Source organism: Anarhichas minor, unplaced genomic scaffold, assembly GCF_050575085.1.
Source record: "Anarhichas minor isolate MPS153535 unplaced genomic scaffold, ASM5057508v1 ptg000010l, whole genome shotgun sequence".
Classification (NCBI taxonomy): Eukaryota; Metazoa; Chordata; class Actinopteri; order Perciformes; family Anarhichadidae; genus Anarhichas; species Anarhichas minor.
In genome coordinates this window covers 2945732-2970579 of record NW_027466456.1, presented here as the reverse complement: position 1 = coordinate 2970579, position 24848 = coordinate 2945732, and the positions used below count along the sequence as shown (strand labels likewise).

Genomic DNA, 24848 nt, shown 5'->3' with positions numbered 1-24848 from the left:
GCGCCTGCTGTGCCAAATATAATCCCGCTTGGAACTTGGAGTTGAGAAGTTGTCTATTCCCACTTTAAGTTTCTACACACTTTCTACACAGACATGAGTCTGTTTACTTCACTATCCCAAATAGAAATAGTTTGTACTGTGGACACGGAAAAGAAGAAAATATGCAATAAAAACGTGGTGACGTGGTCCACACATGACCGGGCAGTGCTCGCACCGCTGATCCTGGCACACTGAGCTCCCTGTAACGGTTACAGGGGGCTCATGTAAGCCATGCAGGCTTTAGTTTTAATTGCTAATTCCACATGCATAAAATTAAATCCACCCCCGTCCTCTCCGCCCCCATAATGGAATGGTATTAATTAGTCTGTTCTGTCTCTTTGTTCCCGTTAGGATTCGCTGCTTCGGGTCCCAACGAGACATCCCCACCCGGCGAACATATCAACGTATCCGGTCCTCAGGGTCCCAGACGAGGCCCGGCTTTGGCTCCCGCCCCCAGCAGCCACTTTTGGTGGGCCATCAAATCCATGCGTGGCTCTAAACTAGGCCCCCCTGGGAATGTGCCCTACGTGGGCAAACGTCCCACTTGGGGGCCCATGGAAGCCAAAGCGGGGCCGCTCGAGGTGATGACCCTGCCCACTTCCCTTCGACAAGACAACCCGGAAAACTATTCAGGCCAGGGGAAGGACCAGGAAGGGGAGGATGCTAACCCTCCATCGGCTGCCAGAGCTGCATCGGGGGAGGAGAAGGAGATGGAGGGGAGCAGTGACGGGAGCAGCTTTCCTGGCGGGTTTGCATTGAAAGCCAAAAGCAGTCCTGAAACTAAGTCTTCACTCGGCCAAAGCCAGACTGAGCTCGTGACTGTGGGAGACCTCACCACTCTGTCCCGGTGGCAGCTGGTGCAACAGCCCACCACCCCACCTCGGGGCTCCCAGGAGCCCGACACAGCAGAGGAAGCCAGGGGAGGGATCCTCTACGTCCGCAGGCCCACTGACGACCTCTCCTCGGCTTCCTCACGGAGAGGAGAAAGCAGCTCAAATTCAGGTTTCACTTCTCCTTTTACGAAGCACAGCAAAGGTACCAGCAGAAATGAGGCGGCCACCTCCACACCCGGAGCCCTCACAGAGATGCTGACAACCTCCGAAGTGACCACAGTGGAGCTTCTGACGACCAGAGACGCTCAGAGGACGGATCCTACCACCACAACAACCGCCACGGAAAACTCCTCAGGGAGCGCCACCACCGAGGAGTCGTCTATTTCCATTTCATGGCTTCAGGAAGAGCGGGAGAAAACAACGCCCGACCTCTCAGCTACTCCAGCACCCGGCGACGGATCTCAAACCACCGCGGGTGCCATCCGGATGACCACCTTCTCGTCGGGCTCCAACGTCGGCGCCACAGAAATGGAATCCAGGTCCGCGGTGTCTGACTCCTTCGTGGTTGGAAGCCGGTGGACTCCTTTCAAAAGCGCGAGCCCGAAGTCGGAGGAACACAAAGCTCCGGCGTCGAAAGACAGCAAAGACCCTTTCGGGATCCTCGTACCCAACTGGGCCTTCGGGCTCATCCCATCAGGTATGTGAGCTCCCCCGATGAACGAACTTCACTGTCAACATTATCTTCACGATCGTGACCGATTCTCTAGTTGGTAGCGATTTATTTAATTATGTATGCAGCTCAGCTCAGCGGGGAACATCACTCGCGTCGTCGCTGTCTTGAGGTTGGCGTGCGGTACATTACCAGCGGTATGTTAACGCTGCTGTACGCCCTCCACCCGAGTTCACAGCCTCCGCAGACCACCTGAAGTACACACACCCCCACGTCCTCACTGTGCCTGTCTCTTGTTGTTTCGTTCTACATCTCCCCCTTCCCTCTGCTGCTCTGACACGCATCATGCATTCTTAATCCGGGCCTGTTCTCTGCTCTCCCGCGTTGGTTTAGAGAGACAGCTCCCGACAGCGAGGCAGCGCACCGAGGTGAGGCCGACTAGGTCTTAGTGAAGTAATTAGCGGGTCAGAGCGAGTGCAATTAGGTGAACTGGCGAGAGGCCGAGACCCTGGTCCCCAAACAAATCAATGCAGACACAAACTACAAGATGGGACTTGTAATTGACTGCGGTCGCTTCTCCTTTCTCCTTTTCAAGTTTGTCCATGACTTCTCTCTCTCTCTCTCTCTCTCTCTCTCTCTCTCTCTCTCTCTCTCTCTCTCTCTCTCTCTCTCTCTCGGCTCAACTTTCTGCTCTCGCACTCTCTCCCCAAACTTCACAATAATAGCATTGTCCGCGCTGTTCGCCTCAGCTCACTCGCATTGATTTCTCTTGATAGTTAATGGACCTGGTACTGTGGCAGAAAACCACAGAGTAGAAGAAACACAACAGCGACAACAACGCTATATTCTTCTCGCCCTCGTCTGAATTTGCAATCAACCAAAATGTGTTTGCTTATGTTTGATGTGTCTGTCTGGAATGAATGCATTATTTATCGCGTGTCGCTGCCACACTAATGCCACTCATTCATCCTCAGCAGTGTGTTTGGGAGTTTCAGGGTTTTGAGAATACATTTTCAAAACCCTGACTTGGATCATTAGTCGTCCTGCTCAGGAAAGTTTGTTTCTCAAACTTTTCTTCACAAGTCATCGCATGTAGAGGTCAGAACTGGTAGGGATCCATTGGCTGCATTTACATGAGGCTTTTTATGCCACTTATAATGAATACACGCACCTCATGTTCACACCTCTCTATTCTGTCCATAGAAATTACATCAACTTGACTTCCGTCAAAGATCTTCTCCGGGGGAGATTCTCCACCTGATTGCCTCCATTGTTGGGTCATTTACGAACACTTTCCCACTGACCATTGTCTGAGCAGTGTGTGTCTGTCCCAGGGGAACCATCTCTGGTCAAGTGATGTGTTCTAATTTACGGGAGATTATGAAGTGGGGGACTTCTTCCAACAGCAGAAAGAGAATATTGCTGTAAAACTGAGCTTGCAGTTGAAAAGTCAGCGGCAAATCTGAAACTGCTGTGTTGAATGTTTAATGCGGAGCACGACAGGCCGGTCGCCTGGGAAAAACAAACGTTGGCAGTGTAGGATTAAATTATGTTAAATGTCAACGTTTTTGCATTCGGTCAAAGCCAATAAAGTGAAGTAGAATATCAAGTGAGCGTTATTGAAAGTTGCGTGGTACAATAACGAGTTACACAAGCGACAAAGTCCAGTAAAGGAAGGTGTTGTGAATGGGTCCAACAAACCAGGAGACCGTTGTTTCTGTCCTGTGTGAAGCTAAAAATAAACATCAGTACGATTGTTAGGGAAAGTTGCTACGTTTGTCAAGTTACGTAAGAAAGTCTGCTCATGGCGTTTGATATCTAGTTACATTGTTACAGTTGTTACATTACGGTTGTTATGTTGTGCTGTCACGTTAATTTGTTACTTTAAACTGTTACGTTACATTAGAAAGTCCGCAAAGGGCAGTTGTTCCGTCACGTTGTTACATTACGTTTTTTAAACATACCTTGATCTCTTAACTCATTTTATCCCAGTAGTTTAGCTGCCTAAACTAAACCTAAACGATTGCCTCACGTTTCTTCAAGCGTGATTGAACGTAATTATGAAAATACAAATATAATGACAACTGGGTTAAACATGACCATGACCCTATCAATTAATGACGTGAACATATAATTCAGATTTTAGCCAGAAAAGCAAGATTTTTGTTTCTGTAATCTCAGCTGTAGGGAGATTGAATGGTAGTATGTTTATTAGTACACTGGTCGTCTGTATCGGTATTTCTGCTGTGGTGACATTTGGACGGACCTGCTCTGGTTGAGTGATTAGAAGCAGGAGACCCCTCCCTCCCACTGACCTTCTGTAGTTGTCAGTTATAGTACAGAGAAAATTACAGCAATGGTTGTCGGCCCATTATAGCAGAGCGAGAGAGAGACAGAGGAGGGGAAGGGCAGGTGGATGGACAGCTCTGGGAAAGAGGAATGGGGGGAGAGAGAGAGAGGGGGGGTGAGTGTGTCCTCTCCTCTGCTGTAGGTGGGAGTACATAAACCTCTTTAATCAATGATCAGAAGCTACACTAACACATTCCCACAGGCGTCCAGAGAGTCCGCTGCTCCCTTCGCTCCTCTTCCTTTCCTTATTTCTTTCTTTCTTTACATTTCTTCCAATCCTCATCTGTTGTTGGTTATCAGGCCAGTTCCAGCCCCTCTGTGTGCTATTTGGCCATATAGCACAGTGATAAGACACTGGTTAAGAAAACACAACACATCCAGCTTCCCGATTCCCCCTCGCTCTGGCCTCCAGCTAAACCCACACAGATGGGTGGACATACGCGCATAAAGACTAAATGTATGTGAAGAAGCACCAGCATGCCAAGCTCGCTCAGGAGTAAACCTCGATAATCCACCAACACACACACACTCTGAATATGTCTTAATCCTTTCACTGTGAGAAAGTAAACAAGTCTCCTTTTATTCCTTTTTTAATAACTCATATCTTCATTTCCATATTGTATAATCCTAAAGTCAGTCTTTCTGAAAGTTTGTAACACCACAAGAAAAGTTACAGAAGTGGCTTCTTAGTCCAGAGAATCCCAAACAGGCGTGGAAATGTGTCTCAGAGCGGTGTGACGAAGCAACGTGGGCCGACACGGTAACGTGAGCTGTCTGTCCAGCCTTTAAATTACCAACTGCAGTTTGATTCTCTGCCAAACAGAGAACAGGATGCCTCTGAGTTACCCCCCCCCCCCCCCCCCCCCCCCTTCTTGAATAAAGCCTTGTCCCGGGCCCTGAGATGGATCAGACCTCTGGAGACATCAATAACACGGCAGCCAGCCCTCAACCAAATTAGACTGTTACATTTGGAGGAGAGGAGACAGTAGGTTGAAGTGTGTGTGTGTGTGTGTGTGTGTGTGTGGACGGAGGAGGAAAGACGGAGATGAATGGAGACGGGGACAGGCTGCGGTGGCACATTATCAGTTTGTGTGTGTGGATGGATGTTCAGTCTGTCTGCTGGCTGTTGGAGTCCTTGGCTCGGCCGTCTGGAGCGAGAGGCCACATTCTCACTGCTGCATATAGAAGTCTATCGATTTTTCTCCCACCTTTTTTCCCCTCTATCTTTCTCTCTCTCTCTTTTTACTCTCGCTCTCCCCCACTTCCCCGTCTCCCTGACTTTATGTCTTTTATTACTCCTCCGGTCACTGTTATGACTCTCGCTGGCATAATGTTTCGATAGCCTCTTGAACTCCGGTGTGGTACGACACTGGGCAGTCAATTGTCGTCTAACCGAATCTTTCCCCCGTGAGATCCTCATCCTCAGCAGGATCCTCGTCGCTGCCGTTTAAAAAAAAAGAAAGTGTCGCCTCCCTTAAATCCATCCGCCGCCTAATCTGTCGTCCTGCTATCTGCTTCTCGTCTCCAAGTTCCTCTTCTTCTTTCTTTTCATGGTGTAATTCCTGCATTTTTCCAAATCGACCCTCCTGCTGAAGCTAATCCTCCGCTATTGGCTGCTGCATATTAAATGAATGGGATTTGTTAAAGAACAGCCTTGAGGGACACTGGGCTCCGTCGTGGTGTGGGATGAAACGGCGTTACACAGCGTTTACACAGCACTCTGTGCTGACTGAGCGCGGGCTCTTTGTATCCTGTTAACCAAGTGTTGGAAATGAGCTTAAGTGCACCGTGGTGAGGCGTCAAACTGAGCCTTTCTGTGGTACGACTGTTGATAATGCAGTGACTAAAAATGAATTAATCGCCAACTATTTTGATAATCGATTAATCAGTTTTGATGTGCAGGTTCAGCGCTGCTCAAGATAGAAGGCCAGTTATAAAAAGCAAACCCTTTATTACATAAAACGAGAGCAGAGGAAAGTAATCAGTGCCTCATCTCTCGCTCAGCTCACTGGCAGCATCAGATGTCCTAGACAGCTTTCCTCTGCGACCTCAGACGGCTTAATCTTCACGTCATCGGTGCCATCATGGATGACGATGTTGCTAAAGCTAGTAGTGTTGTGTTCCCTGATTCTCCCCACGCAACACCAGCCCCTTCAGATCACCCTCTGGACCAGAAGCTGTGGCCGGGGGGTGAACAGTGTACTGTGGCTGGTGATGCTCATCTCATACTGTGGGTAATGGAGTTCCCTATAACTAGAGTGTGTTGTGTAACCCTGGGGCAACAGGGGCTGCCATCAAATATGGATGGGTTCCTTTAAGAGCAGCCATTTTGACAGGTAAACACAGCTGTAATTAATAACATTAATTATGGCCCCGTTCCATTTAGCTGGGCCAGTGCCCTGGTAAAGTACATGCTGGCTCACTGGAACGTCTGTGACTCACTAAATATAACAGGACCCTAATTGACCCTTCGCTTAGCCCCCCCCCCCCCCACCCCCACCCGCTGCTACACTACGTGTAGGTCTTTATTCACTGCTACAAAAGCCTTCCCCCGCCACAGAACTTTCACTATCACTAACATGCCTGCTTTCAATTCGGGTGCCTGTAACATCTAAAGTAACTTCAGCAGAGACAAGCTGGTCCAATTTACTGACACGTCTCTCTACAAAAGCGTGGCTTCTTTACCTGCGGATGACGAGAGGCTAACTAACTAACTGGGCTCGGCTAGAAGCTAGAAGCTAAACTAACCGGGAACGCAACAAAGACAACCCCTCTGACGCTGAGATTGTTTTTGAAAGTGACAGGTAACAAAAGTGATATGATGTCGACTAAGCACCGAGGGAACAACAGTCGATAAGGACAGAAGTGTAAAGAAGAGTGAGGGGATTTAAAGTGAATATGGAGGAGGGAGGGAGCGCGTAGAAGTCATCAGTCAAAACGTGCGCTGCGAGGTCGTACATCATGTCGAATCTGACTTGTTTAATTTGTTCTCACGTAAGCTTTTCAGCATTCAAGAAGTGTTGTCAACACATCTGTGTGTGTGTGTGTGTGTGTGTGTGTGTGAGCGCGGCAGCTCTGGAGTCTCTCCGTGGACCGAGTCAAGTGCTGTGCCTGGAAAAGTTGTTGAACATCACAGCAAGCTGCGATATGAAAGGCAAATATTTGCCGTTTCGCAAAGTGCTGTCGGTTCTCCAACCGTTAAACGGAAACAGTGACTAAATAATTCAGAGAGGGGTTTTTATGTGCAGCAGGCAAAAATACTGGTGAATGTTGGGGAGTAGAAAGTGTTGATTTATAAATGTAAAAAATCAATGAAACAAACAGCTATGTTTGTAAAGCTCATGCACCAACAACATTTTGGGTTTAATTCTTTTGCTGTGAGCCTGAAAAAAAGAACAGGGAAGCTGTCTTAAACGGGCCTTTTTTATGGCGTCATAAACATGCTTTATTATCTGTGCTGCCACAACAAAACCTGGTGATTATTCAGACTCTAGCAGCCCCATCACAGGCAGCTGTATTTTATTTTCTAGCTCACATGACCCACAGCTCCCATTATGGCGGATGAATGACTGGATCTCTTGACTCGTACTGGTGGCAGAGCTGCAAAACCAGTTTTGTTGGTGTTTTTTTATGAATATTCTCTCACATCACAGCCCTCTAAAGATCAGTCGGGTGGCCGACCAAATGCGCTACGTTAACTTCGGTAGTACACAACACATGTTCTTTAATCACGTATTTGTTTGGTTAGTGCGGCGCATTACGCTCACGTATGCACGAAGCAATGTTCCGAGAGAATTTGTGGTCTCGGTTTTTTAACGTTCGACTTTCCATAACTTTGCATATTTGGATTGGAAGGGTTTACAATAATCGGTGCTATTCCCATAACAGCCAAACGGGGTGACCGAACAAACCCGATGAGGAGATAAAAGTAAAACAAACAGCCGCGCAGCAGATGAAACCATCAATCGCTTGTTGGAGCATTCGGGGGCGTCGCCATCTCCTCTGATTTTATTGGAGTCATTTTCATTTCGCCGCATCTGTAAACCCGATAAGAGAAGACCTCTGCAGAGCCACATGTCAGCCCATTAAAAACACAGACAGGGATTCACTGAGAAGAGTTCTTCTTCCACGATGAATCCCTATCTTGAGTTTTTATTGGCAGGCCCCTCAGGGCCCCTGCGGGTGCGTAGAGTTTAATAAAGAAAGGAACAACATCAGCTCTGTGTGCCACCAAATGGGAAATGATGGGAGGGATGGATGGAGACGGAGAGCTTGGCAGGGCGCTGTCAGAAGGAATACGATCCTCTCTGTGTGGAGTCATTGTGTGGCTGTGCAGAGCGGGATGAGACTCACCCGGCGGTGGTTATGTGGGTAACCGTTACAATGGAGCATTCAGGCGCTATCAGATTAGATGTCAGGAACCTGCTTCCTCTCACTGAGAGGATGTTTCACTTCTCTATCTGTATCTAACAGGTCTGTCCTCTCAGAGGTCAAAGAAGGAAGACAGACTAGCAGCACGGTGAAGCACTCTGCTTTTATTACCTCAAAAACAAGAGGGATCTGAATTTAGATGTATTGTGATGTGAAGCTGCTCAGCAGAAATGGGGGCTCTATGATGCTTGTAGCACGCCCAACAGGATTTGAACAGCGGCGTCCCTGAGATGCTCCTTTTGCGTTCTCATTCCCCATTTGCAGGCAGACTCAGCCGGTCTCACATGCGAGCACACGGCGTCGGAGAAAGCCAAGGTTAACATCGAAATGCATGATTTCAAATTGAGGTATTTTTCTAGCTACGGAGGACTGGCGACAGAGAGGAAGAGTGCACCCAGCTGGAGTTTTTCGAGCTGCCAGATTGCCTGACTGACTTCACTCCCTCTCCACACTCGCGGTGGCAGCCAGGGAGGGGTGTGTTTGGCTGCCGGCGTCAGTCACAACGCATCATGCGGCAGCCAGCCCAGCCCACAGCGGGGTGGAAGGGTTGCAGGGTCTCCTCATGTAGGGCATGTCAGACACACCCACAGATCCGTCCCAGCGGGGGGGGGGGGGGATTCATAGGCAGGGAAATAATTAAGGGGAGCGTTTGGATGTTTTAAAAGTGGGGTTGTGTGAGGTTCTTACCAGTGTTGCCTGCAGTAGGTGACGGTCGGCTCGCACCAAGTTTGGTGAAACAGACAAGAGGTATTGAGGTAGTAACTGTTTCAGATCCCTGATGGGAACATATATCGACTGTAAAGCTGTCTCATGGCAAATGAAACTGGCTGAAATATTCTAAAAGCTTACACCTAAACTATAAATCTATTTGAGGATATTTGTTGGCTACAATACGTGTTGCTGACATCCCCGTCCACAGCAGTACATTGCTGTGCTTCTGTGCAGTAACTCCTGTCTGTTTCTCCAGACTGGTGGGGTGCCGACCGTCGTCTATTGTTAGTAACACACTGACTATGAATAAGTACCTCATACAAGCCCGCTTCAAAACATCCAAACTATCCCTTTAACAGGCTCCAGGGGAGGAAGGTGTCTTCAGGGAGTGGTGGATATGAAGGTGTAAATTACAGAGTCTGCTGATGGTGTGTTTGCAAGTTGCAATGGAGGCTTGGAGGAATTTTGAGAAGCAAGCGTCTTGTCAGAGTTTCTGCTGGCAGGGTCGCTGTGAGGTCATGTGAAGTAGTTCTTCTTTGTTGAGTTTTAAGCAGGTCTCCAGGCAGAGCCTCCTGCCCACAGCTTGCTTTTGCAAACAGTGCTGCTCTGCTGTCAGAACAACTTCTTGATAGTAACCACAGTGGACTACGAACATGCAGGCGAGGGAGTATGAGATCCCCCATCTGTGTGTGTGTGTGTGTGTGTTTCCTGCTTCTCCTTTTTGACTTTGGGCTCTTTTGCGATTGCATATTCGCAGCAAACTGCACAACACGTTACGTCGTGTGTGCAGCGTCAGTGAAGGTGTGTCCAAGCATTCCTGTTGTTGTTGTTGTTTATGTCTGCGGTAGAATGCCAACAGGAGGTTTTGGTGATTAATCATTGTCTCCTCAGCAAGTCACATGATTGGCCTCATCACTTTCTAAGCAGCTGTGCCAATCACAGTGGGACGCGATGAGAGTGACTCACCAAATGGAGAGAAGAGTGCAAAGCAGCTTTTCCAAATAAGGAAATAGTGATGTTTGCACACAGCACCACACATGTGTTGCCAAAGGCACACGATGTGCCCTTTGTACTTTGAATTTACATTTGTCGGGTATTGAATGTCTGATAAGGACGCAATAACCCACACTAACTACTCTGTGCAGGTACTGCTAGAGCCCTGAACCACCCCTGTGAGATTTAACCGAAACAGTCACACAGTCAGAGTTATTTTGGAAAGACACTATGCATTTAACGAGCGGAAACTTGACATGCCGTTCCAAACCTGAATTTAGCTTCAGAGTTTGAAGCGAAGCCACTGACCAAACATCAGTATTTAACGAGTTAGGAGTGAGAACGTGTCGGACACGCAGACCTAATGTTGACCAGAATATACCAACACCTCCGCTTGCACTACTTGTATTTGTTTCACCTCGCCTCTCACTGTCTCTCCATACATCGTCTTCGTGCTTCTTGCACCACTTGTCTAATTGTACATGAAGCAGGAACTCAGCCCTCACATGTGTGTACATCCCTCACTTCATCTAAAGAGATACCAATCAAGCACATGAGCATGTTCACAGCACTGTGGCATCACTTGACGTGTAACAAAACATGCTCTGTTCAGTAATCACGCAGTCTCAACATGAATAATTCATGGTCCATCGCTGACAGCTTCGGTCTCGTGTGCGTGTAGAATATTATTGGATAATTTTAGAAAAGGGGGAATGCGGTTGATTCAATATTCTCATTTCACAAAGCCCTGAAAATGAGAGCACAGACACATTGAAGAGAAGCGAGCGGGGGGGGGATCCAAGGTGGATAGAATGTGTTTGTGATGATAAGCCAAGATGGATTATTTTCTTTCCACTCTGACAGCCCAGATAATGCAATTTATTTAGGACGAATGGAGACGCCACAAGTGCCGCTCTCGTAACAAAAGACCCTCAATTTCTACGTCAGGCTCGCCGTCCCGCCTTGTATTGAATTGCCGGTCGTGTTACTCCTCGCCGGCCCTCTCCGGGCTGATTCAGTGTGACGCTCGGTTCACGAGGCGCTCACTGAGAGCGCTTTCTGCTGTCTCAGGCTTCTGGCACTGTAGCTAATTGCTCGCGTGTGTGTGTGTGTGTGTGTGTGTGTGTGTGTGTGTGTGTGTGTGTGTGTGTGTGTGTGTGTGTGTGTGTGTGTGTGTGTGTGTGTGTGTGTGTGTGTGTGTGTGTGTGTGTGTGTGTGTGTGTGTGTGTGTGTGTGTGTGTGTGTGTGTGTGTGTGTGCAGAGAGGAGGAAAACATTCCATGCAGTTAAAAAGAGGTGGAACTGAAAATGGAGAGGACTCTATCGAAATAGAATCAGAAACTCTCTGTGAATTTGATACTTTTGCATTTTCGTATAATTTTAACGTGGAAGTATATTCTGACTTATAAGTGTAATTGGACTTCTTTTCTCAACCTCTCTTTTTTTGTGTCATGTCTACCTTTAGGGTTGATTTAAATCTGTCTACCATTCGTTCTTTTCATGTTCAATAGGGAATCCAAAACGAGACAATTAACAATTCATTATTTCATTATTCATTTCTGAATCCAAATCTGCTTGTTTTCGGTACTTTCGATATTATGCTTGAGTAGTAAATAAGAACTAAAAAACAAGAGTCCACGGACTGAATTTGATATAGATTTTGGGACTGATAATGTGTCCGATTTGTGTTACAGCGATGACTATTGTGTCAGGTTTATCTATTCATTTCATTAAAGTACAACACAAAGAAGTCAGTAACTCCACAACAATCAGACACACTAAATATCAAACTCAGTTCTTTTCCTTTCCTATGTTGGATTCCCAGCTGAATATGGAAAGAACAAATGATACACGGATTGGTTTCCACCCTGCAGACGTGACTGTACATTGATCATAGCACGATGTAAATAAATGATAACTTGGAACAGTTTAATATGTTGGCACGGTAGTCTTAGTCATTTGAGTAATCCAGTGTTGATTGCAGCTTTCAGCGTGCTCAGTAATAATTAATGCCTCGCTGTCGGGGGGGTTACACGTTTCATTAAGAGCTTTATTTTTCCTTCAACAACCTCCTGCAGCATCACAGCACTAAACAGTCTGCAGGTAACGGCGAACACAAACACAGAGAGCAAACAGGAACCAAAACTCACGCAACAGCGCAGCATGAGAGCTCACGCCTCACGGCGCCTCACATGATGTACAACGCTGTATGTTAGATATACCTATGAAAAATAATCCGCTGAAATTCATAGGTATCCACGTAATAACTAACCAGGAAGTACAAAGACCGCAAAAACCCACACAGGGCAGGTGGGAGGTTGACGTGTCAAACAAACATCGTTTTTTCAACCAGGAGAACGCTCTTCGTACTGCGTGTGAAACGTGAAGTCATTTATTTGTCACGTAACTTCAGAACTTAAGTAACGCCACTTCCGTAGTTATTTTTACCCAAACCACGACCTTTTCCTAAACCTAACTAGGTGGTTTAGTTGCCTAAACCAAGCTAAGCATTTCACTACATTTTCCTAAACCTAACCAAGTAGTTTTGTTGCTTAAGCCTAACCTAAACCTGACTAAGTAACTCATTATCTTTTCCCAAACCTAACTAAGTTGTTTTGTTGCCTAAACCTAACTAAGTTGATCACTATAAATATTTGATATGCATGCATATAAAGAGCGTAAATTGACACGTGTTGCTGGACTTTCACAGGAGAACGCATGAAAAATGAGGAGTAATCTTTTCGTAAGATAGCATACGAACCATTGTATGAGGATAAGTTTCACACATTAAGGCTTTCTATTACATATTACAATCCAATGATCCCCCTCCCCTGATAAATCTGAGGAAGCTACCTCACACTGAAGTGAATCTTGACTCAGAGTCTTTCAGTTCGGCTCACAGTAACTCTTATGAGGCCGTATTTGCCATGAGTTCGATCCATTCCTTAGAACAAGGTGTGCTTTATTTTTCCAGTTCCAAGGTATAAAGTGGATTACATGTGGAGTTTTTTGGACTGCGGTCGACATCCAGTGTTGTTTTCACACACACACTCACGTACACAAAGGTGCAGCCAGACACGGGGCTCCGCATGTGGTCAGACGGACAGAAATAGCTGCTCCCTCCTCCTGCAGTGCTCATCAATCCTGGTTTGTCAGAGGCCGCTCTGCCCCGGCTCGGTACAGTAATCACACCGCCGCACCTGCTCCGTCCGCTAACCCTTCCCTCTCGCACTCCCAAAGGATGCAGACGTCTGCAGCCTCTCAAGTGGTCAAGCTGGGTTCAAGCCCGGATACGGCAAAGTGTCCAAGTTGTCGGTCGTCCTTGAGCGCTGACTTCCTGCCAGCCTGGGAACGCTCGGTAGCCGACCAGGTGCTCCGATCTCCCTGCGGCGGGTAGAGATCAATAGAGTATTACATTATCATTCTTTTACGACGGGCGGGCTTTATAGCATATGTGACCCCTTGGATTAATAGGGCTGTAGTTCTGTGGTCTTAACAACCACATGTCCACATTCAGTTGATCACTACACTCGTCAATCAAAAAATCGTGAGACACGTCCACAGACGGACAATTTAGAGCCTCAGCTGCTAAAGACAGCCGGCGTCATAATTCTCAGTGTCAGAAATTTAGGACTAAACTCCTTCTGCCAAATCTAAAAACAACAACATGTCTTTTCCATCCCGTTAGTAAATTCTCAATCCGTGAGATTTTTCTCTCATGCCGCTGACTCACAGCTGGTGCAGTTGGTTAAAAGGAAAGCGGTGGAAGCTTGCTGCTGGGGCGGCGAGGCGCACTGACCCTCCCCGTTGTGTGTATGACCGCATGGACTGAATGGCTGAAGAGTTTGGTGAAATACCCCCCTCACTGGAGACCGTCAGGCCCCCTGCACACATTAGATTGCCCGACTCTGCAGGCTGACTGCCGGGGCGCTGACATCGTCAGCACCAACCGGAGCAGCTCCGCCAACAAACAGCCGTAACCTCCGTCTGTCTGCGCCTCTTCCTCTCTCCTCGGCCACCTCTTTGCCCCTCATGTAGCTCACCTCTGTCCATCCATCACGATGAAGTAATCTGAGACCGCTCTGGGGTCTGCATCTTTGTGCCAGAGATGTGGCGTTATCTGTATTCCAGCAGAAATAGGTTTCATATTCCCCCCGGTGTGTAATCAGCTGGCCGGGGCAGTAATTGTAGCTCATCTGCAGTGAGTGACTTGCCTTGTCTGGGGACACGTTGATACATGGATCATGTTCCTACTTGTGAGTCTGTCTGTCCGTCCTGGCAGGGGAGAGATGGAAACTTCAGGAGTCACACAGGTCGTACAGATGACTCGGCGAACAGTGGCAGTCGATGCCTTGGTGGCATTGCTAAAGAAAAAGCATAAACACCCAGGTTGGGGTCAGGCGGCAACCTCGGGTGGAGGTCTATGTGTATTTTTGTAATCCAATGATCACAAACAAAAAAAATAATCATCTCTCTTTGAAGTAACGATTAGGCGGGAGGTCTCCTGTACGCTTGATCTTGGGGTTAAGGCAAAGATTAGCTTGATAAAGAACTTTTTAGTTGACAGTTTTGCCAGCTTACCCAAAAAGTGACGAGCCAACAAGAATGTGCATCTGGTACACAAGCTGTCTGTCTGTCTACATTATCAACTATCCAATGAGGGTGAGAATTTCCAAAAAAAGAAATCTTTAAAAAAAAAAGAGATTAAGCCCTGTGGACAAAGACAGACATCTCACCATTCATTTCTTGTCCTCTTGGACTTTACTGTGCTGCTGCGCCTCCAGATTTCAGCATATGCATGAGTGATGACAACCAATTAATAATTATGAATTTACCTGCAGAACATTCACAAGTTAGTCTTGCTCAGGATGCGTTGTTGGACCAGGCTTAGGCGTCATTCATCGTTGGCAGAGCCACTTACACTTTTGCATTATAAATGCCTTTTTCTGCTCTGTGTCCTCACTAAACGCATGAAACACATGTTCACCGTCGCCATCATGTTGGTGACAATATGCATATTTCACACAACGACAGTATGGAAGCCCGCACGATGCAGTTTAGCTCAGCTGTCCACATGGCTGTAACTGCTCTGTGTGCCTCACTGCCCTTTAGGGATGTACTGAAGCGTTACATCTTAATGGGGCGGCTCTTGCTGGGGCCCAGGTGATGGCTTCTCACGCTCATAGAGGGGGCGGAGGGGGGAGGGGGGGGTACTTGAACAGGCCAAGGTATGATCTCCTTCTCAGCAAAGCTATTATAAGGTTCAGTGAGTCCAAGCACAGCAACGCGGCGAGCAATGAGCAGGTGTATATACAGTAAATGTAAGTGCGTGTGTGTGCAGTTTTTAGAGTGTGTGTCGCACACGTTTACTCGCACCGAGTTCGGTGTTTCTGTCAGCACAACATTTTTTAATACGAGCTTCCATTATGTCGAATTTGCAAAGCACTCAGCTTCGGACTTCATGGGATGCAAGACATTTCCCCTTATCGCAATCCTCTTTTATGGTCCGTTCCAAACCCCGGGTGTGTGTGTGTGTGTGTGTACGAGTTGACATCGGGGAGTAGCTTCCCAAATGTGCCACAGGGCTGAGATAATCTCCCTCCTCCTGAGAGGCTTAGGACAAACTAAACATGACCCCACAGAGCAGGAAAATGTCACACAGAAGAACATCGTTTAAGAAATTCTGCACAGGATTGAAGAGATGCTGCAGTATCGGTTCAATGTCCGGGAGGAAGACCTCACATTATGTATTTGATTAGTACGACTGGTTCATAAACTGTATAGCACAAACCAGACTGTCGTCCTCTTCCCTCTTCTCTTCCTCGGACTTCGGCTTCCGATCTTTCTCTTTTCCTCTCCGTCTTTTGCACAGAAACAGAAAAGGCACACAGGAGAAGTGGAAGAGGCGACCTATTTTAAGACCAGTGCGTAATTAATCATGAGCTAGCAGCAAGCATTAAGAGAGGAGGAAATGTATGATAGCTCCCTCTGTGACTTTCTGTCCCTCCCTAGCTGACATTTTTTCTCTCTCTCTCTTTCTCTCTCTCATTCTCAGTCAATCTCTCTCTCATATTTGTGCTTCTCTGCGCTCAATTTGTATCCTTCCCTCTTTCCCAGAGACCAGGGTTTCTCTCTGCCTCATCCTTCTCTCTCTGCCTCATCCTTCTCTCTCTGCCTCATCCTTCTCTCTCTGCCTCATCCTTCTCTCTCTGCCTCATCCTTCTCTCTCTTCCTCATCCTTCTCTCTCTTCCTCATCCTTCTCTCTCTTCCTCATCCTTCTCTCTCTGCCTCATCCTTCTCTCTCTTCCTCATCCTTCTCTCTCTGCCTCATCCTTCTCTCTCTGCCTCATCCTTCTCTCTCTGCCTCGTCCTTCTCTCTCCCTCATCCTTTTCTCTCTCTGCCTCATCCTTCTCTCTCCCTCATCCTTTTCTCTCTCTGCCTCATCCTTCTCTCTCTTCCTCATCCTTTTCTCTCTCTGCCTCATCCTTCTCTCTCTTCCTCATCCTTCTCTCTCTTCCTCATCCTTCTCTCTCTGCCTCATCCTTCTCTCTCTGCCTCATCCTTTTCTCTATCTGCCTCATCCTTCTCTCTCTTCCTCATCCTTCTCTCTCTGCCTCATCCTTCTCTCTCTGCCTCATCCTTCTCTCTCTGCCTCATCCTTCTCTCTCTCCCTCATCCTTCTCTCTCTGCCTCATCCTTTTCTCTCTCTGCCTCATCCTTCTCTCTCTGCCTCATCCTTCTCTCTCTCCCTCATCCTTCTCTCTCTTCCTCATCCTTCTCTCTCTGCCTCATCCTTCTCTCTCTCCCTCATCCTTCTCTCTCTTCCTCATCCTTCTCTCTCTGCCTCATCCTTCTCTCTCTCCCTCATCCTTCTCTCTCTGCCTCATCCTTTTCTCTCTCTGCCTCATCCTTCTCTCTCTGCCTCATCCTTCTCTCTCTCCCTCATCCTTCTCTCTCTTCCTCATCCTTCTCTCTCTGCCTCATCCTTCTCTCTCTGCCTCATCCTTTTCTCTATCTGCCTCATCCTTCTCTCTCTTCCTCATCCTTCTCTCTCTGCCTCATCCTTCTCTCTCTCCCTCATCATTTTCTCTCTCTGCCTCATCCTTCTCTCTCTCCCTCATCCTTCTCTCTCTGCCTCATGCCTTTTTTAATCCGTTTTTTTCACTTGCACATATTTTTAGTTTCACATGTTTGTAACCTCCCTAATTATAAAAAAGCGTTAAATGTCATCTAATGCTCTGACATGAATGTTCAAACACTAAACAGTCATATTTTAAGTGTGTTAACATATTAACATATTAACATATTAGTTACCATGTTAAGGGCTGGCTCTGTGTGTGTGTGCATCCATTCGTGCAGGACATTTCTGTGCACTAAATTGCTGCCTTAGTCACACAAACCAATAACTTCTCTCTCATTTCTGCATACTGTACTCGTGATGTCACCGCTAAGACTGCAGGCTGCTGCTGGTGGACAGATGGTGAAGAGCACAGTCTCATTTGTGTGTAATAAGTCGTTACTAATTGTCCGCAGATTGGATCAATGTCCTGTTCTGCTACGGCTCAGCTCTGAGTCTGTAAAACCACCGACAGCACAGCCGCCATTCATCAGTGCTGGTACAGTAGATGGCAGCTGAGGAAAAAGTGCTTCTCACATCATGATTGAGGCAGTTTTGCTTGAACTGGTCAAATTACGTTAATGAATGGTCTCTTTTGTGAAAGAAAATGGGCCACTAGGAATAGACTTTGAGGGGTTTTTATGCCATTGAACTCATGCAGGTCCACACACATGAATAAACACAGTTGTCACGCACTACCTATGCTCAAAAAATAAACGAGCCGTAGTAATTATGACAGGAGTATAAAGTCCTTGTAGGGAGAAAGTTTGCGGTGGATGGACCATAGACTGTAGATAAGAGGTGGACGTAGTCATTGTGGCGTCAAACATTGGTTTGTGGACTGCAGTTTTGAAGCCTCGAGTTCAGCGATTTCGACGTCGCAGCCAGCCAGCGCTGCAGCATTACCCTCAGTGGTGTGATTGACCGGAAGAATGGTCATAAGAAGTTTGGCCTTTCGGCTGCCAAAGCCTTCCTCACTAAGGCGACGCGATGAGCCGGCCCTCGGCTGTCAGTTACACTGTGTGCATCGCTGCCTTTCTCCGCTGCAGCAGATACATGTCCGCCTGAGCTGTGACTCAAATTGAAGAGACGTTTGTGAAGCTGAGATTTAATACCAAAACCGCATGCAGAGATACTCGCATGTCAGACTTATCTTTTGCAGTACAAGTGTGACTCAGGCAGATTAATGCATGGGGGAGGGGTTTGTTGAGCACATGTTGCAAATGTTACAAACTTTAATTAATGTATAAGCATTTAAAAGCTGAACTGAACTCTTGCCTTTGTTCTTTACGTCAGCGTATCTGACTTTTGCTTTTGATGGAACCAGACTGATGTTTATTTTCGGGTCATTTGTGAACAAAAGGTCATTATTTTCATCAGAGAGAGACTTTATTTCTTAAGGTACATCAATCATTGACACCTGTAGGTTTTAACATTGAGCAGCAGCATTGCACCGGACTTGGAAGGTATTAAGTGGGTTAACATTTATTCTAACGTATTAATGTATTCATTGCTTAACTGGTTGAGCATCATGATTAGAAACAACACAGTGACATTGTTTTTAGCTACATACCAATGCCGATATTCATGGTCCCCAGAGGATACATTCCAATGACTTTAGTGATCCTATGGCGTTGCCAACAGGTCAAAGTTTTCACGTATCAGGGGAAATATCTCATTTATCATCTGTTGGATTGGCACTGACATGTTGTAGAGACATTCATGTTCCCCAGAGGATGAATCCTACAGACTTTGGTGATCCCTTAATTCTTATAGGGCCATCGCCAGGTTGGCTCTTGTGGCTTTGAGTGAAATATCTCATTATTTTAAGTTTGGCTGATGCCTATTCCACAGTATGATGTCCTGTATCTTGTGCATATAGTGTCTCAAATGACACACACACACCTACTCACACCTACTCTATTTAAACTAGTCAACCGGAAGGTGGCATTTTATTATTTTGTGTCAAAAAGACATTGAATTTCACAGCGGATGAAAGCAGCCGAACACTTGGAGGCGTTTTAGTATAAAAGTGAAGCCACCTTGAAAAGCTCATTTTCCAAAATTGTAGGATTTTGACATTTTCGATATGTCACACAGAGCGAGAGTTGGCCAAGTTTGAGTCAAAATAGCTTTCCACATCACATCACCTAATTTACTGAAGAGTTGCTGTGGACAGCAGCAGTGAAAGTAGATTTAGGTTCATGCTGATAATCTCCCACCGTCACGTATCTTCTCTCATGAAAACACACTGAAGCTGCCGTTCTGATGCTTTTATCCACCCTGGCTTGATTTGACGACAAAATGGAGCGCATTGTCAAGTTGAGAGCATGTGGTAAACCAATCATTTAAGCAACAGCAAACCAATCATTTGGGTATGTTTAAACAACACACAGCCAGCAATCAGAAGCAACACAGGAGGTCACGTTGGGTATTTTCTATGTTGTTGGAAACAGATTATCTATTTTAACTCCCAGTGTTGGGGTAGCTACTTTGAAAAAGTACAGGTACACTACATGTTTATTGAAAGTAACCACCAAATATTGCTGCTACTGCTACTATTACTATTACTCACATTTAGGCGTTGCACAGTTAACTAGTCTGGGTTAGATTGATGTGGATTTAGCATTTGTTCATGCGAGCCATGCTACTGGAAACTTTTGAAAATATAATATATCAAACTAGAGGTCTAAGTGCATTATATGTACACTGGTATTATCCACCCTGGATGGATGGATGAATAGATAATGACTCAAACAGCTCTTTTCCTTCTTCATTTCCTGCCCTCACACATTGACCATATCCTGTTTTTTCCATTTCATCTTATTTTTATGTCATTAATTGCTCAGCACTCTCAGATTTTACCATCTCCATCAGCACACCATTAACCTTTAAGTGATGTATGTTTTCAAATCACGTACAGTGTTGTTTTTTTGCCCTCCCTGCTGTTGAATTAAGAAACGAGTCTCTAATGGTTTTTCTCATTCAGCGAATCACTTTTATGTATTTCCAAAGGCAGACTTTCCATCATCTCCCCTGCCCTGTGAATCCGCAGCAGTGGGAGTCTATCACCCCGTTTCACAGGAAATTGAATACACACTTGCGTAACTCTATATCTCACCAGTATGCAATGAGTCAGGGTCAGACAAACATCCAGAAATGCACTCGCACGTGCTTGCACACGCACACTGATGCATAAACGCACTCAAACACATACAAATGACGGTATTCCCAGTCGTTCAGGGGAACTGCACTCTATGTTCTGCACAGCTTCTCTCGGCTCATGCATCATTAAGTGAGCCGGGCTGTTATTATGGAGAAGATGCAGTGTATTAGATGGCCTGACAGATTGTGTCAGGGGCTGCAATTCTATCAGGATTGGATAATAAAAAGACATTTAATCGAGCCGGTTCCCTACAGTCCTTTGCACACAGAATAAAAAAATCCTGACGCCTGCTCTGCGGTCCAACCGTCCTTGTCAAATTCTCCTCCTCCCTCCGTCCCATCCTAAAATATAACAGCAATAATTACGACTTAATCTCCTCAATCTCCGCCATTCATCATCCAAAATATTTCCCGTGAAGAGGCATGGCGTTATAGCCCAGCAGCATAAAATGTGTTTATTGCCTCCTCTGCAATGCCGTAATGTGCCGTAAAAATAGGTGCCCCGCGCCAGTATGCATGACACGACTGGGCGATGATCAGCTAATTTATGGGGGCCTCGGCTCATCAGTCGGACCTGGAATGAGAGGCAGGAGGACGCCAGGAGGGGGTCGACTCAGCACATTGTCCTTCGCCTGGCGAGCATCAGTCATGATAAACAGGGGCACGGCAGACGCAACAACAGCCAATCCGTCACCTTGTGGAAAGTCACAGAGGCCGAGTCTACGCACTGTCTGCCCACTCTGCTCTTCTTCTGTCTCCGTCAGAGAGCAGCGACGGGATGTAATGCTGCCTCACTGCCTGTCGTAGTTTGTCAACATCGGAGGCACTGTCGTAGCACTCTTTCTCCGTAGAAAAAATAAATTATAAATAATTCATATGTGTCTCCCACTCTGTCTGTCTTTGCAGGGGAGAATAACCCGTGCCAGACCAACCCCTGTCTCCACGGAGGGAGCTGCCTGCAGGAAGGTGACGGCTATAGCTGCTACTGTCCTCAGGGCTTCTCTGGAGAGAGCTGCGAGATCGGTGAGTCACTGCCGGGTCAGGGCCAGGGTCCAAAGGGGGTAACGAAGGGCCCCAGTGCACGCTGGTATATACTGGTTTTGTTTGAAAGGCATGACTGCCCGCTCAGCTTCTGAGTCTTGACAGATTCTGCACCTAAACTAGCCACCGGATAACGTATCGTCTCGTCACATGATCAAACGTCAACATACATATTACCCAGCAATCATCGCTGCATATCTGTGTATGACGAAAATTTTGTTGGGAGACCTCGGAGTTCAGCAGCTGCAGAAAAATGCTGTGTCATTGTGGCCTAAGGGAAAGAGAGACAGGCATACGTTGGCATGACATTTACTGTTAGTGATGTTTGCGACTCAAGCAGTGAATTGAAGACGAAAGCAGCAACGAGTTTGCCTTTGTTTTTCCTTTGGGTTTTGGGGGTTTTGCTTCCTCGTTTGTTAGCAGCATTCTGTATCCAAGAGGAGCTCTCCTGTCAGGTCCAGTGGTTTTGGATCAAGCTCCTTGACTGAAAGTGAACTGGGAATACCCAAATGCTGCAAGTCAGCCAGTTGTGACAGAGGTTGCTGATTGTGTGTGTGTGTGTGTGTGTGTGTGTGTGTGTGTGTGTGTGTGTGTGTGTGTGTGTGTGTGTGTGTGTGTGTGTGTGTGTGTGTGTGTGTGTGTGTGTGTGTGTGTGTGTGTGTGTGTGTGTGTGTGTGTGTGTGTGTGTGTGTGTGTGTGTGTGTGTGTGTGTGTGTGTGTGTGTGTGTGTGTGTGTGTGTGTGTGTGTGTGTGCTTCTGTGAATCTGTGTGTTTTCACTTTTATGCCCCATAGTTGGCAGCTCATCTTTCCTCTCAGCTGTGTAATGGGAGAGTGTGGCTGTCAGAAAATGGCTGTGCACTGTGTGTGTGTGTGTGTGTGTGTGTGTGTGTGTGTGTGTGTGTGTGTGTGAGACATGCAAGGACACATGGGCCACAGAGGAGCCATGATCAGGTTTAGTGAGGGATGGAGCAGCTGGTTAAAGTGCTGAGGGAAACAGGAGAATAAAGAGAAGAAGAATTAGGATGAACTGTAGTAGATTACGCAAAAAACATCTATATATATATGATGCAACTCTATTTTCATTGATTGCAATTTGTTTTGCTTAGATAGTTGTGTGCTGCTATAGTATAGTTGAATTTCAGACTAAGAACCTTTAAGGATTCAGAGTTAACAGTAATTAGATAGAAGCACCATCATTCCTGGATTAGAAAACACCACCAAGCATGTTGAACCCTTTGTTAGTCAGACTTCTCGAGCTCTGCGAGTCCAATATTCATGCATACAAAGACAACAGAGCCAAGCTGAGGCTTTACGGGTCATTACTTACTGAAATAGGTCATAGATCAGGGGTCAGGGGTCATGTGAGGCCTATTGTCCCGGGCCTGATTATCAATAACCTTTAATTCTTATACCCAGAAGCACATATTATGCAGCATTGAGGTGTGCCTGCGCATTAACACCATTGGAGATCAATCAACAATCTGCCGTTGGGTCAATAATTTGTGACAAATGCATGTTAACTGCATGAATTTCACACACATGTAGTTGTAACGATTCGCTCCAGTCGATGTGGTTTGGGTTCGTTATTGAATGAGACAAAACTTGTTTGTTTTTTAAGAAGCATTTGGAATAAATTATGCCATTTTAACATGAATGTCGGAAGGTTAGCACACTCATAGAATATTTGGTGTTTACTGATTACGTCTGCACTTGTCCTTTAGCTCCCGTTCCTCAGGAGTGTTTAATTGCCTTTCCCAGTGTCACTAAAGTGTTGCCTTGTTGATTATGTTGCTAAACAGCTGCATATCTGATGTTTTTAATAGGAATGATGGCCAAAGGCAACGAGGTTAATTGCTTATTACAGCAAAAGCTTGACCACAATTTTACCAACTAAACACAGTGCTGTTCGAGAGGAATTAGGCCGCGAGGAAAGCGCTGCTTCATTTCTGTGTTTCACATCCACAGCTTCTTCTGCCTTCATCATTCACGTTTGAATCTTATTGAATCGTTTTCTTTCTCCTTCGGTTCGTATACATCCACCACAGCCCCATCACAGAGAGGCACATGAACCAACATGCCCTGCTCTGCCTCTGCTCTCCACGTGAAAGGGTTATTTAGGCAAAATGAGGCAGTGGCAACACAGCTGCAACACACCTTGGAGGCTGTCTCCAGGACTTGGCTTGTAGCTGCAATTATTTGAGGAGCGTTTTGGGGAGCTGCATTATTGATGGCCAATGTTTCTACTGTGGGTCTGTAGTTAATATTTATGAGGGAAGGGGAGAGAGAGAAGCTGTGTACGTCTCAATGTTAGCGCTCCAGCTCCACTGGATCCTCGTCTTTAGAAAGTCATCCGCTCCATCTGTATTCCTAACTTCATTTAAATTGATTCAGGGCTGTCGGTAAAGCCTCGTGGACCATAATGTGCAGCACCCTTAAAAACCCAAGCTTTAGGTTATTGTGTGCCATTGATCAGCAGGACTTTGGGGTTAAAATCTGGTTCCTGCCGCAGATTAAGTGATTAATGAGGCACGATAAAGCCTGTCTGTTTGATGGCCGTGTGCTGAGATACAAGAATGAATTGTATTTGCCTTCCTCACAGCTGGAATGAACATTTGTTCACAGATATAAATAAACGGAGACGTAAACAAAATGCACCTCGAGCGGATTCTGCCCATCCACTGATAACGTTGAGATAAAGTAGACACATTTGAATAAATCTTACATCTTTCTGTTTACTCACTACAAGCAGAAACACCTCGTATTCATAGGTTCTGAGTGGCTTTTTGACATTTACAGTTCAATAGCATCGGAGCAAACCCAGCCTGCTGATGAGGGCCGTCATATGCGACATATCTTTCAATACCACCGCTCCCCACTGAATGAGGCAATCATTACACCCCCACATGTCCCTTTGTAACAGTATATAACATTTGAAAATTTGTTTTTAAAGGTGCTAAATTCAAAATCCAGAACTCGCATGTCGATCGCTGACGGTCTACACTCACACCGCTTAGCTCTGTCAGCTCTGTTTGTTCTGTCAGCACCGTTAGTCGCCATGTTGAGAGCCGTTAGGTACAAAGTCTTTAGTCCACTTAGATTCAAGAACCCACAAATAGAGTGATGAGGCCGCCAGTATTGACTGAGTTTGTTTTAAAGGTTGAGTCACATCCTTGTTTTACATTTATATTGAGTCCGTCTCGTTGTTGTTTGTGTCGCTCAGAAATCAAATCTCCTCCTTGTTGATGGCAGCAGCTATTTCTGTTTAGTTGGAATGTGATTTGTTGTTGGGGGGGGGGGAACGCATTAACCTGTCTCAGCCTATTGCTGAAGACGGGTCAGCAAATCACTGACTCTAACGGGAGCAGGAGTTAGTTAAATCATTTCTGGTCGCCTGCTGTTTGTTCTTCAGAAAGACCTCCATCAGCCCATCAGAGCGGCGGGCAGGTAAATCACTTTGCGCTGCGAGAGACGTTTCATGTGCATCTGGATTAACCGAC

At 46.3% G+C, this 24848-nt stretch overlaps 1 protein-coding gene across 1 annotated transcript in view; it reads left to right on the top strand.

Annotated features, from left to right (window-relative positions):
* The window catches only part of ncanb (neurocan b), an 87548-nt gene that overhangs the window by 17059 nt on the left and 45641 nt on the right, over window positions 1-24848 (top strand). The window contains exons 7-8 of the mRNA XM_076087292.1: window positions 391-1569; window positions 21216-21332. Of these exons, the coding sequence (XP_075943407.1) occupies window positions 391-1569; window positions 21216-21332 (1296 nt within the window). The remainder of the gene's footprint in view (window positions 1-390; window positions 1570-21215; window positions 21333-24848) is intronic.